This window comes from Somniosus microcephalus, chromosome 5 (genome assembly GCF_052327205.1).
Source record: "Somniosus microcephalus isolate GS21.2 chromosome 5, FLI_Smic_1.0, whole genome shotgun sequence".
NCBI classification, from domain to species: Eukaryota; Metazoa; Chordata; class Chondrichthyes; order Squaliformes; family Somniosidae; genus Somniosus; species Somniosus microcephalus.
The window spans coordinates 79,597,211-79,610,663 of NC_140991.1; the positions used below are offsets into that span (position 1 = coordinate 79,597,211).

Genomic DNA, 13,453 nt, shown 5'->3' on the forward strand with positions numbered 1-13,453 from the left:
GAGAGAGAGGTGCAGGCTGGTTTTAAGTAGCATTAGCACGTGTGATATTGGGTCCCCTGCTGATGTTTGCAGCCAATGAACAGCACAGGGAGTGCTGGCTGCATGCAGCCATCATTTAAAACAGCAGGCAGCATGAATTTGACATGCTGCCTGCACCGCAGTCAATGGGCACAGGTTAATCACTCATTGTGAACCCCGTGCCCGTGTTGGCATCTTATCCAATTTAACCCCCATAGACTTTGCTTCCCCTTTAATCTAATTTTAACTTGAGTGAAAAGAACACTGACCAACATTTATGCTATATTGCTACACATGGAGATGAGTTGAAGTTACACTGTGCACATTCATATGAAATTCCCCATCTACATAAGAACATAAGAACATAAGAAATAGGAGCAGGAGTAGGCCAATCGGCCCCTCAAGCCTGCTCCGCCATTCAATAAGATCATGGCTGATCTGATCCTAACCTCAAATCTACTTTCACTCTCCTTCCCATCCGAACCCATGTGATCTCCCGGGAGAGGCGAAAAACCAGATAAAAAACCCAATGGCCAATTTGGGAGAAAAAAACTGGGAAATTCCTCTCCGACCCATCTAGGCGATCGAAACTCGTCCAGGAGATCACTCTGTCCCTGTATTTCCTGCAGTACTTACCTTCTGTAAGAGGTGATCTCCACCCCAGCCAGGAACAGGCTCAATTTACTCTTGAAGGACTCCTAGCTGGCAGCCTGTTCCTGAGGTCTCCCCTAATCCCTGTGAATAGAACCATCTCCTGAAATCTAACACAGAATTAGAACACAAGAAGTAGGAGCAGGACCAGGCTACACGGCCCCTGGGCCCGCTCCGCCACCCACCTACTGTTTTAACAAAAGCATTAAATCATTTAAATAAACAGGGTGATATCCTTGTTAAGATAGTGGACAAAGGAATTTCATAGGAATATTTTAAAGTGTTCACATGCTCCTGCGTTGATGTATAATTTCACCCAACAGAGACCAGATTGGTAAGCACACCAGGACCATCTGCAGTTTCTCCATAATCTATATATATAAAAGGATAGATCTGTCTGTCTGTCTGTCTATCTGTCTGTCTGTCCTTCTGTCTGTCCGGCTATACAGTCTAAAGTTATAGAGCGTACCTACACGTGCGTTACATCAAAAGAAAGCTTACGATTCCGGAACGGTCATAAGCGTAGTTACGTTTCGGCGAGACAAAAATTGCACCCGCGGTATCCAAAAAACGTTCAAAATTCCGCTCGTTAACATCTCATTATCCGCTCATTAGCAATAGAGTGACATTTAGGTCGACCAATCGTACGGTCGAGCGACCCGATGGTCGACCAATCGCTGCGTGGCGGGGGCGGTCCCTGGCGCGTGCGGGCGGGCCCTCCTAGAGTCGAGTGACGGGATGATTGACCAATCCTACGCTTCGGTGACCTAACGGTCGACCAATCGGTGCGTGTGTGGGCGGGCCTTATCGTTCTGAACCGAGGTGAGTAGCCGCCATCTTGCTTCCATTCTTTTTCCCGCTTTCTGCGTCTTTCTTTTCAAATATACATTTCCAGCAAAAAAAAAGTTGCTTTTAAAACACACATTGTTTTTTAAAAAAGTTAATTAATTTGTACATCTTTTCTCTAACCTCTATAATTTTCCTACTTTCACCGTTTTTGTAGGCCTCGAAGCCTCGGCCTCTCCTCCGCACCCACGCCCGAGCTAGGCACCTCCCGGCCCCAGTCAACAAGCGGCCCCCGATCGCCGCCATCTTTGTGAAGGCTGGAGGGGCGGGCCTCAGCCGAGCGTCACTACCGCCGCCATCTTAGTAAAGGCTGGTGCGGCGGTGGCGGCACGGAGCTCCGCGGAGCAGGTGCCCGGCGGCGTCTCACTCTCCCCCCCCAGTCTCTCTCTTCCCCGCGCCTCCTGAATGCGCGGGGGAAGAGGCCCGGGGCACCGTGGCTGCTTTCAGAGACTTCAACTCCGTGGACAGGTGAGGAGGCTCTTTGTTGTTCACGTTGGGCGGCGGGCGGGTTCCGCGGGTGCTGATCCCTGGCGGTGTGGGTGTGGGGCCGGAGCCCGGCTCTTACCTTGCCCCGGAGAGCGGGTAGACGGCGGGGCCTGGAGAAGCAAATCGGGGCACCGGCGCCAAGATGATTTCCATACAGAGCCTGAGCGGCCGCGAGCTCGCAGACAAAAAACTGCAGAAAAACTGAGAGCGGCAGAGGGGAACAGATGTCAGAGAGACAGAGAAATAGGGAGGAGGGAGAGGGGCAGGGAGGGAGAGAGGAGAGGGGCAAGGAGGGAGAGGGAAGAGAGAGAGGGTGGGGGAGAGAGAGGGTGGGGGAGGGGAGAGAGAGAGGGTGGGGGAGGGGGAGAGAGGGTGGGGGAGGGGAGAGAGGGTGGGGGGAGGGGGAGAGAGGGTGGGAGGAGGGGAGAGAGAGCGGGTGGGGGGGAGAGAGAGGGTGGGGGAGGGGAGAGAGAGAGGGTGGGGGGAGTGAGAGAGGGTGGGGGGAGGGGAGCGAGAGAGGGTGGGAGGGGAGAGAGAGGGTGGGGAGGGGAGAGAGAGAGGGTGGGGAGGGGAGAGAGAGAGGTGGGGAGGGGAGAGAGAGAGGGTGGGGGAGGGGAGAGAGAGAGGGTGGGGGAGGGGAGAGAGAGGGTGGGGGGAGGGGAGAGAGAGAGGGTGGGGGGAGGGGAGAGGGGGAGGGAGGGAGAGGACAAGGGAGGGAGGGAGAGAGAGTAAAGCAGGGAGAGACAGGGGGAGGGAGAGAGAGAGGGTGAGGGAGGGAGAGCGTGAGGAGAGGGGGAGGGAGGGAGAGTAAAGCAGGGAGAGAGACGGGGGGAGGGAGAGAGAGGGTGAGGGAGGGAAAGAGTGAGGGGATGGGACAGGGAGGGAGAGCTTACCTTCTTCCTTCCTTCGCAGGGGACCATCGGGCCACCTTCCCCCCGTCGCTTCTCTCTCTTCCCCCCCAGGCGCTCTCTCTCTTCCCCCCCAGGCGCTCTCTTCTCTTCCCCCCCCCCAGTCGCTCTCTCTCTTCACCCCCCAGTTGCTCTCTCTCTTCCCCCCCCAGTTGCTCTCTCTCTTCCCCGCAGTCGCTCTCTCTTCCCCCCCAGTCGCTCTCTCCCCCCGTCGTTCTCGCTCTTCCCCCCCTAGTCGAGCTCTCTCCTCTTCCCCCCAGTCGCTCTCTCTCTTCCCCCCAGTCGCTCTCTCTTCCCCCCCAGTCGCTCTCTCTCTTCCCCCCCAGTCGCTCTCTCTCTTCCCCCCAGTCGCTCTCTCTCTTCCCCCCCAGTCGCTCTCTCTCTTCCCCCCAGTCGCTCTCTCTCTTCCCCCCCAGTCGCTCTCTCTCTTCCCCCCAGTCGCTCTCTCTCTTCCCCCCCAGTCGCTCTCTCTCTCTTCCCCCCCAGTCGCTCTACTCTTCCCCCCAGTCGCTCTCTCTCTTCCCCCCAGTCCCTCTCTCCCCCCCCGTCGCTCTCTCTCTTCCCCCCAGTCGCTCTCTCTCTTCCCCCCCAGTCGCTCTCTCTCTTCCCCCCCAGTCGCTCTCTCTCTTCCCCCCCCAGTCGCTCTCTCTCTTCCCCCCAGTCGCTCTCTCTCTTCCCCCCCCAGTCGCTCTCTCTCTTCCCCCCCAGTCGCTCTCTCTCTTCCCCCCCAGGCGCTCTCTCTCTTCCCCCCAGTCGCTCTCTCTCTTCCCCCCCAGGCGCTCTCTCTCTTCCCCCCCCCAGTCGCTCTCTCTCTTCCCCCCCAGTGCTCTCTCTCTACGCCGCAGTCGCTCTCTCTTCCCCCCCCAGTCGCTCCTCTCCCCCCGTCGCTCTCGCTCTTCCCCCCCTAGTCGAGCTCTCTCTCTTCCCCCCAGTCGCTCTCATCTCTTCCCCCCAGTCACTCTCTCTCTTCCCCCCAGTCGCTCTCTCTCTTCCCCCCCAGTCGCTCTCTCTCTTCCCCCCCAGTTGCTCTCTCTCTTCCCCCCCAGTCGCTCTCTCTCTTCCCCCCCAGTCGCTCTCTCTCTTCCCCCCAGTCGCTCTCTCTCTTCCCCCCAGTCCCTCTCTCTCTTCCCCCCAGTCGCTCTCTCTTTTCCCCTCCAGTCGCTCTCTCTCTCCCCCCCAGTCGCTCTCTTCTCTTCCCCCCCCCAGTCGCTCTCTCTCTTCCCCCCAGTCGCTCTCTCTCTTCCCCCCAGTCGCTCTCTCTCTTCCCCCCCAGTCGCTCTCTCTCTTCCCCCCAGTCGCTCTCTCTCTTCCCCCCCAGTCGCTCTCTCTTTTCCCCCCAGTCGCTTCTCTCTCTTCCCCCCCAGTCGCTCTCTCTCTTCCCCCCCAGTCGCTCTCTCTCTTCCCCCCCAGTCGCTCTCTCTCTTCCCCCCCAGTCCCTCTCTCTCTTCCCCCCCAGTCGCTCTCTCTTTTCCCCCCCAGTCGCTCTCTCTCTTCCCCCCCCAGTCGCTCTCTCTCTTCCCCCCCCAGTCGCTCTCTCTCTTCCCCCCAGTCGCTCTCTCTCTTCCCCCCCAGTCGCTCTCTCTCTTCCCCCCAGTCGCTCTCTCTCTTCCCCCCCCAGTCGCTCTCTCTCTTCCACCCAGTCGCTCTCTCTCTTCCCCCCCAGTCGCTCTCTCTCTTCCCCCCAGTCGCTCTCTCCTCTTCCCCCCCAGTCGCTCTCTCTTCCCCCCAGTCGCTCTCTCTCTTCCCCCCCAGTCGCTCTCTCTCTTCCCCCCAGTCGCTCTCTCTCTTCCGCCCCAGTTGCTCTCTCTCTTCCCCCCCAGTCGCTCTCTCTCTTCCCCCCAGTCGCTCTCTCTCTTCCCCCCCAGTCGCTCTCTCTCTTCCCCCCAGTCGCTCTCTCTCTTCCCCCCCAGTCGCTCTCTCTCTTCCCCCCAGTCGCTCTCTCTCTTCCCCCCCAGTCGCTCTCTCTCTTCCCCCCCAGTCGCTCTCTCTCTTCCCCCCCAGTCGCTCTCTCTCTTCCCCCCCAGTCGCTCTCTCTCTTCCCCCCCAGTCGCTCTCTCTCTTCCCCCCCAGTCGCTCTCTCTCTTCCCCCCCAGTCGCTCTCTCTCTTCCCCCCAGTCGCTCTCTCTCTCCCCCCCAGTCGCTCTCTCACTTCCCCCCCAGTCGCTCTCTCTCTTCCCCCCCCAGTCGCTCTCTCTCTTCCCCCCCAGTCGCTCTCTCTCTTCCCCCCCAGTCGCTCTCTCTCTTCCCCCCCAGTCGCTCTCTCTCTTCCCCCCCAGTCGCTCTCTCTCTTCCCCCCCCCAGTCGCTCTCTCTCTTCCCCCCAGTCGCTCTCTCTCTTCCCCCCCAGTCGCTCTCTCTCTTCCCCTCCAGTCGCTCTCTCTCTTCCCCCCCAGTCGCTCTCTCTCTTCCCCCCCGTCGCTCTCTCTCTTCCCCCCCCAGTCGCTCTCTCTCTTCCCCCCCAGTCGCTCTCTCTCTTCCCCCCCAGTCGCTCTCTCTCTTCCCCCCCAGTCGCTCTCTCTCTTCCCCCCCAGTCGCTCTCTCTCTTTCCCCCCCAGTCGCTCTCTCTCTTCCCCCCCAGTCGCTCTCTCTCTCTCTCGCTTCCAACAACAACATGCCCTCAAAAATCCCTTCCCCCCCAGTCGCTCTCTCTCTTTCCCCCCCAGTCGCTCTCTCTCTTTCCCCCCCAGTCGCTCTCTCTCTTCCCCCCCAGTCGCTCTCTCTCTCTCTCGCTTCCAACAACAACATGCCCTCAAAAATCCCTCGGCACCGCCGGGCACTTCAGCTAGTTATATATACATTTATATAATTTATTTTCTGTAATAGGAATCTTATAAAAAATAAATTGGTGTATGTGCATGAGGAGCTATTATTCTGTAAAGCATTACACAATTATGTAATTTCATTAAACGTCAGAGTACATTAGAAAATTGTCCCCAGGCCTAATTTACAATACAACAGATATATTAGTATATAAAGTAAAACAGTTACGCAGATTTCAACATCACCATAGATTTATGTAAAGTATTCTTAAATTATATATATATATTTTATCTGTGTGTATAAAATGTAAGGAGGTGGGGGAATTTTGACAGAAGCTCATTTTTTCTTTCTCTTTCATCCCTCAGGAGATTCTAATGGTGATCTAATTGCCAGGCTGTGTGGACAGTCTGCTCCTACTATTCCACTGGTGATACCCTTCCCCCAAATCTGGGTTCACTTCCTGTCTAATTCATTAGTGGAAGATATTGGTTTCTTTGCCAAATACAGCTTTACAGGTCAGTATTTTTACTTTAGACTAGCTGCCCATTAATGGCATTTTCATACCTTGGAAAAAAGAAAATTAAAGACTGAAAATTACACTTCATTGGCTGTAAAACACTTTGGGATGTCCGGTGGTCGTGAAAAGCACTATATAAAGGCAAATCTGTCTGCCTGTCTGCATGCCTGCACTTTTCTCCACTTTCTTAATGAGGTATAAGTCATTTAAAATAAATGATTGACATCTCTGTTAAAATAACAGTTGACAAGTTTGATACGTAAGGACAATGATGCTGCACAACTTAATTTTCAAGTATAAATCCTTTAATAAATTTTCCATTACTGCATAAAGCCAAGTTTATTTAAGAGGGCATTTTCATTAATTTTCAATAAATGGGTTTTTTGTCCAGTATATGCTGTCAGAAATTGTAATTGCTATGTTATGTGTAGCTTAGAAATCAGACAGTATTGTTTGTGACAGAGATAAGATAAATTGTGTATAGAGTTCTGTATTAAAAAGAACCAGTGTATGTACAATGAACTAAATACTACCACTGTGGTGCATTCTAGGATTATTCCAGTTGTGTAAAAGGTAAATTCACCGATCCAATACTCCCAGTGAGGAACGGCGTTTGAAGGGATCATGGGTCAGATTTGGGGCTGCAACATAGTAGCACCGATTTTTGACCCCCTTTGATCTTCGTACCCCACCTCCACCATGTCCACTGTGAGCACAGAATTCCCATATAGAAACAACTTCCTGATAAATGTATTCTTGACTAAAGTATAGAATTCCAATATATAAATTGTCTCATTCCTTTCCATTGCATAATATTTAAATTGTCATACAAACATAACCTTTTTAGTCAGGTTTTTTTTTATTACTGAGAGCACTAAATACAGCCATCCCACTGCTAAAGTTTATCTGGAGCTACCAGCAGAATTTAGATGTTTTCAAATTACTTCTGTATGTAAAATATATATTGTTTGTAAGTGTGCTTGTTTTGTAAAGGTTTTGTTTGAATTGATGATATGGGGGGACCAAAGTTAGCATTTCTTAGCAGGACTTTCGATATCCTGAGCTAAGCATCAATGTTTCTTAGCAAAACAGTTGAGCTAATTTTGTTGGATTCCAGCTGTGTTTGCTCTGCTTAATTTGCGAAATAACTTAACAGAATTACAGGCTGTTCTCTTCAAGCTGCAGAAACATTCATACAGGGTTGATAAAATAGATAATGGATTACTGTGCAGTGAGGAAGTTGATATTTTATCCTCACAACCATTTCACATGTTTCAATTGCTCTCTGTGGAAGTGTCTCCACGGAAAGGTGATTAAAATATCTTTTCGTTTGGGGAGAGTCATATGTCATTTTCGGCACAATAACATTGTGTACGACTAACCTGATGATGTCTTTCAACGTGACTTACAAAAGATTTATAGAATCCTAGAAATTTCAGTACAGTAGGAGGCCATTTGGCCCATCATACCTGTTCAGTGCTAGCTCTCTGTAATCCCGTTTTCCTGCTCTTTCACCATATCCTTTAGTATTTTCTTCTTTAAGTATTTATCTAGTTTCCCTCTTAAATGACTTGACTTCAATAGCCATGCATGATAAAGCAATATAGCATTGCATGTCCTAACAACCTAAAACATTGTCATCAAGGTGGTGCCCCTGTGATGTCTATTGTTTTTAATTATGTTTCTGTCCTTTTTTTAGAATGTGGTGGCATTCAGACTGGAGAAAGTGGATTCATTTCAAGCCCCAACTACCCATCACAATATAATCCTTTGACCCACTGCGCGTGGATGCTGGAGGCCCCAGAAGGACACACAATAACTGTGAGTTTATTTTTTGAAAATGCATCAAATATTAAGATATTATTCTTCATACAGTTGACCAGAAAAATATCAGTAGTTTGTATATGAAAAATATTAATGCATCATGTTTTTGCAGACAATTCTCCACAGGTAGGTCAGGCAAACTTTCAGAGGTGATGATGCTCCATGAAAATGAAACTCGTGAAAAGGCTGCATATAAATCACACTTCTATTCAATTGGATTATATAACTCAAACTAGCATATAATCTGCTTCAATATTTCAGAACCATCTGTAATCTATATATTTGTGTCACATGTAGCTGTGTCATGCCCTTAGTACATTTAAATCAATTGGGAATACTGCACTGTAACAGTAATGCTTGTTATTCCAACCTCCTCCAGAAGTGTACTGTAACCTCTAAAAATCATTGGCCCAGATATTCCGATCCCTACGGGTGGGTACGCGCTGTGCACTCACCCGTAAGGACATCGGAAATGCCGGTTTCAGGCATACACTGCGCATGCGCTGGAAACCGGCATTTCTGACCTGTCAAGAAAGCTCTTGACAGATGCTCTGGCTGCCCTGGAGAAGGGCGTCTGGGGACAGATAGTTCCACTTTTAGGAGACCCTCCGCCCGCAGAAAACCCTTACAATTCTTGCGCCTGGTAAAAGCAGGCATAAGGCCTGTTTTTCCCAGGATAAGAGTTGAAAAAAGTTTTTTTTTTAATTTCCAGTTTTATCATTTAAAAATACTTTTAAAAAAAAAGTAAGCTTATTTTTAGCCCTGTAAAAAACTTTAACTATTTTTTTCAAAAATTTAAAGTTTTGTTTAAAATAGTTAATTTATTGTACTTTCAAGTAATTTTAAAAATGTGATTTAAAAAAAAAAATTATTTAAAGTTTTACTATGTTTTGGGGGTGATCTCCATTCATATATTTGACAGGTCTTCCTGTCAAGTATATGAAGGGAGATTCCCTTCTGTGATTGGCTCCCCATAGCCCATGTGATCCCAGGGACGCTGCGAACTACCTGCGCCTCTGGGATACGTGGGCCCTGCACACCGACAGTTTGGAGAGGCCCAGCACTGGAATTGTGTGCCTCCCGGGAGTCCTCAGGTAAGGGCGCAGATTTTTCCAGATCGCAGTCCTCCGCCCGCGGGAGGCCTGCGATCAGAATATCTGGGCCAATATTACAATTTCGAAAGCCTATTATTCTTAGCTGCTCTAGAGGTGATGCTGTAATTTCCCTCAACAACAAACACAACTAAAAGATATAACCTGGTAGATTTTCTTCTTTAAGTGGTCACCTAAGGTATGCTGCATATGTGAGGAGGCGGCTATCCACATGTTTCCTTCCCCTAACCATTCCAATGGGCCAGAGGAACTCCAGATGCAGGCCTGGAGACCTCCAGCACAGGACACAGCAAAGTCTTCACTACCATCTCCTCCGACTAACCATAAGCAATGTCATGGAAGATTCATGAGTACTCTATACTGTTTGCATTACCTGTGTTTTTCCACTCGCAGCTGAACTTCATTTACTTCGACTTAGAGCCTCATTTGACTTGTGGCCGGGACTCTGTTACAATCATGAATGGTGGGTCCTTCAGCTCCCCAATCATTGGCAAATACTGTGGAACCACCTCAGCTGAGACGATTAAATCTGATTCAAGCAAATTGTTCATCACCTTTAGCTCTAACCGCAGTGTGCAGCGTGGCGGTTTCTATGCCACGTGGATTTCTGATTCAGCAGGTAAGAGAAAAAAGTTTTTGATAAAAGTAGTTATCATTTCTAAACTTTACTATAAAATGTTTTCTAAATCCTTGTCAGCCCCATTCAGTTCTGTGTGCTTTATTTAGTTTACAATCAGTGAGCAGTTGGCCACTGATACAACCTGTGGTGCAGTTGTCATTAGCAGTCCATTTAAGTCATCCACCATTTTGCTTTTCTTTTAATTTGACTGTAAAATTACATGTCCAGCTTAATGAGGCTGCGTTCTTCTCCCTCATTTGTTGTTAATAAAATAGACAACAAAAGGCCTTTACAACTGCCCAACTGATTTTTGAGAGTAAAATATACAAGTAGAAAGTCCCAGTGAATGAGGAACAATCCATTCTCAGTACATTGACACTGAGGGGAGTAGATCTCCGGCACTGTTTCAGCACATTGTGCACATTTGCAGCATCTGGACAAGTTCCCAGCTCAGCTTTATTCCCAGCAAAATGACATCATAGTCTAGTAATCATTCGGCCACAAGCCCACTTTTTAAACAGTTGGTCATTAGAAGATTATTTACCAGACAGTGTCATCCAGTATTCAGCAGTACACTATTCTCCGATAGTTAACACTTGTGCTATTAACATCCTTTAGGAAAGGCTCAAAGCACTTTTAAGACAATTCATGACATCTAGCAGATTTACTCTTGGAAATGTCTTACTGTTGGAAAATTACACTACAAGTGCTCTACATCCTCAATTAACTCTTGTATTTGAAAAAGAGGTTTGACTTTAACTAACCTATTCAATGTAAACCTATTTGCATTCAACTTAGAGCCAATGGAACTTGCCTGTGTCATGATTGCTTTGTTGCTGCCTTCATTTATCCATCATGTAATTTTTTGCAAGGTATTTTTTTCAATCTTGATTATTATAAAATAAAGCTGCACAAACATTGATTCCACTGAGTTGGTACTGTTCTTTAACTTTTGTGTAAGTCAATAAATTTTTAATGACAGTTTTATCCCTTGCCCTGTAGGGATTAATGTGGATAGAGGCAACTGTTACCAATAAACCGAGGACAGCTTCCTTTCCTGTTATTTTCCATTCTGGCAGATGTTTTAGGGAGATAAAACTCAATATATTTTTAGAACATTTTATTTTTCTAGTCAACAGCAAAACGTGCAACATCTGCAGCAGTAATAATCTCGTTAGTGTTGGCAAAAATGGAATCCTAATTGTCATAATCTCTAAATGAGTAATTCATACACAAGATACATATTCTCCTGTGCATATCTTTGATATTGTCTACCAATCTTCTGAATCGATATTGCCCTCTCCAGCTACAAGTCTTTTTGTTTCTGTGTTGAACGATTAGCTTTAGTTACAGAAATTGAAGACAGACTTCGTGTTTTTGGAATTTGAACTTCAATTTCAACTCAAACACTCACAAAGCAGACCACCCATTGCCATTATTGAAGTTCATACTGCTCTCTTACTCGTTTCAACCTTGGTGGTGTCCTGTACTATGGGCATTGGCTTTTCACCTAGGTTTTCAAAGTAAAAAAGTACTATGTTGACCATATTAGCTACCTGGATTTCTTATTAGTTTAATCAGTTTATCAGGACATTTTCTTTGAACCATAATTAAAGTTGCTTACAAAAAAAAGTGTAATGCTAAACAAGTTATTCCAATTTGACCAAGTTCGTACTTGGGCAGTGTTACACACCTGCTTGCCTCTTACTAGGAGGTTGCAATTTGAAATCTCGGCAGTGTTTTCACATTGAGCCTGTCAAAAGTGTGAACCTATTTTTTAAACCTGTTTCTTTAGTTCTCTTTTAGTAGAAAAGTGCAGATATCAGTTTGCAGCATGAGGAAAGACACTAAGAAAAATAAACACATTTTTTGTTAACATTCATTGGTTGTAAAGCCCATTCTGTGTCTCTATCTGGCTAGCTGTTTTTGACTTGCGCCCTCTCAACTAATAAAAACCTGAAAGAAACCCAAATATCCTTTTACGCTATGAGGAAACATATCTCCTGAAGAGTTAGATGAGGAAGGATGGGCGGAGTCTCGAGTGGAGCATGAACGCCGACATGGACTGGTTGGCCCGATGGCCTGTTTTATGTGCTGTATATTCTATGTAATTCTATGTATATCCTTCCACTAGCACTGTGAGATTCCTACTGATGTATGCTGGGAAATTGTGCACATGGCGCACACTCGTACTGCTGTATCTCCCTTCAGCTAATGAGCGATAGCTATGGGGAAAAAACCCATTGAGGCCAGTTCTAATGAAGCTCAACGCAAGCTCAAGGAACGGCACCTCACCTTTCAGTTAGGCACTTTACAGCCTTCCAACCTTAACATTGAATTCAACAATTTCAGATCATAACTACTGCTCCCATTTTCTCAGATAGCAGGTGCTGGTGATAGTTCTGCTGTTATCATTTGCACCTCCTCTGTGTCCATCTTTTGTTTCTTTACTTGTCCCATAGAATCATAGAATGGCTACAGCACAGAAGGAGGCCATTCGGCCTGTCAAGCCCATGCCGGCTCTCTGCAAGAGTACTTCAGCTAGTCCCACTCCCCTGCCCTTTCCCCATAGCGCTGCAAATTGTTTTCCTTCAAGTGCTTATTCAGTTCCCTTTTGAAAGCTGGAAATGCTCAGCAAGTCAGGCAGCATTATCACCACCCCTTTTTGCCTTGCACCATCATCCCTTTTGTCATTTAATCACTCTTGCCCTCCAACCTAGGCTGTGTTTATTTGCACCACACGTGGGTTGGACCAGATTTCTGATTGGTTCCCTTGGAGGAGAAGACACACCCAACAGTTTGTCTGGAATGTGTAACTTCATTCTGCCTGCTGGAGAGTAATTCAAAGTTTCTGCAATGTGTAATTTGATCCAGTCATTGTCACAGGCAGGCTGCTCCAGTGAAGCTGCTCCAGTGCAGCCATGACAGTGGCATCTACCTGATAATGTGGAGGGTCACCTAGAAAAGCAAGATAACTCTCACACGGCCACGCATGGCCTGCCCTGTCGACCTCCTCCCAATCATCTGTTGAGTGATATAACATAAAATGCTGGAAATGCTCAGCCGGTCAGGCAGCATCTGTGGAGAGAGAACCAGAGTTAATGTTTCAGGTCGATGACCTTTCATCAGAACATGAAATGTTAACTCTGTTTCTCTTTCTGTAAATGCTGCCTGATTTTCTGAGTGAAATATTACATAATTTGAGCTGCAAATTTGGTTTAGTGAGGCGCATTTCATTCAACGAGAACAGGTGAGGGTGACATCATTGTGAGTGACATCACTAGCAGAACCGTAGATTTTTAGCATGTGCTGAGAATGACATCAACGAGCGGCCCAGCTCATGCATAGGTTGACATCACAGGTCAACCGAAAACCGGAAGTACCCACACTTTCGCTAATCACTCCGTCAAGCTAAACACTCTGGGTGAGAGCTGCAGTGATTGTGTGTGGGTCACGGATTGTTATCAGGTTTATTGGGTACGAAGGGAATAATGACAGTGTCATGACTTCCGGATTTCGTCCATTCCAATGATGTCACTTGTTTCACACGCGCTGGGCTTTCTGAGAAATCAACTTACTGCTGTTCACGGTCAAGAGCGTGATCCAGGTCTAGGGGGGGAAGAGAGGGAGAACGTGGTGCTCATGTAAAGGGGATGAGGGTGGGGTTGGAAGAATGTGATCCACGTCTAACAGTGGGGGGAGAACATGATCTA

At 47.9% G+C, this 13,453-nt stretch overlaps 1 protein-coding gene across 1 annotated transcript in view; it reads left to right on the plus strand.

The window, feature by feature from the left end:
• cubn (cubilin (intrinsic factor-cobalamin receptor)) overlaps positions 1-13,453 on the plus strand; it is a 447,009-nt gene that overhangs the window by 310,018 nt on the left and 123,538 nt on the right. The window contains exons 43-45 of the mRNA XM_085987872.1: positions 6,034-6,183; positions 7,885-8,006; positions 9,515-9,740. Coding sequence (XP_085843998.1) covers positions 6,034-6,183; positions 7,885-8,006; positions 9,515-9,740 — 498 coding nt within the window. The remainder of the gene's footprint in view (positions 1-6,033; positions 6,184-7,884; positions 8,007-9,514; positions 9,741-13,453) is intronic.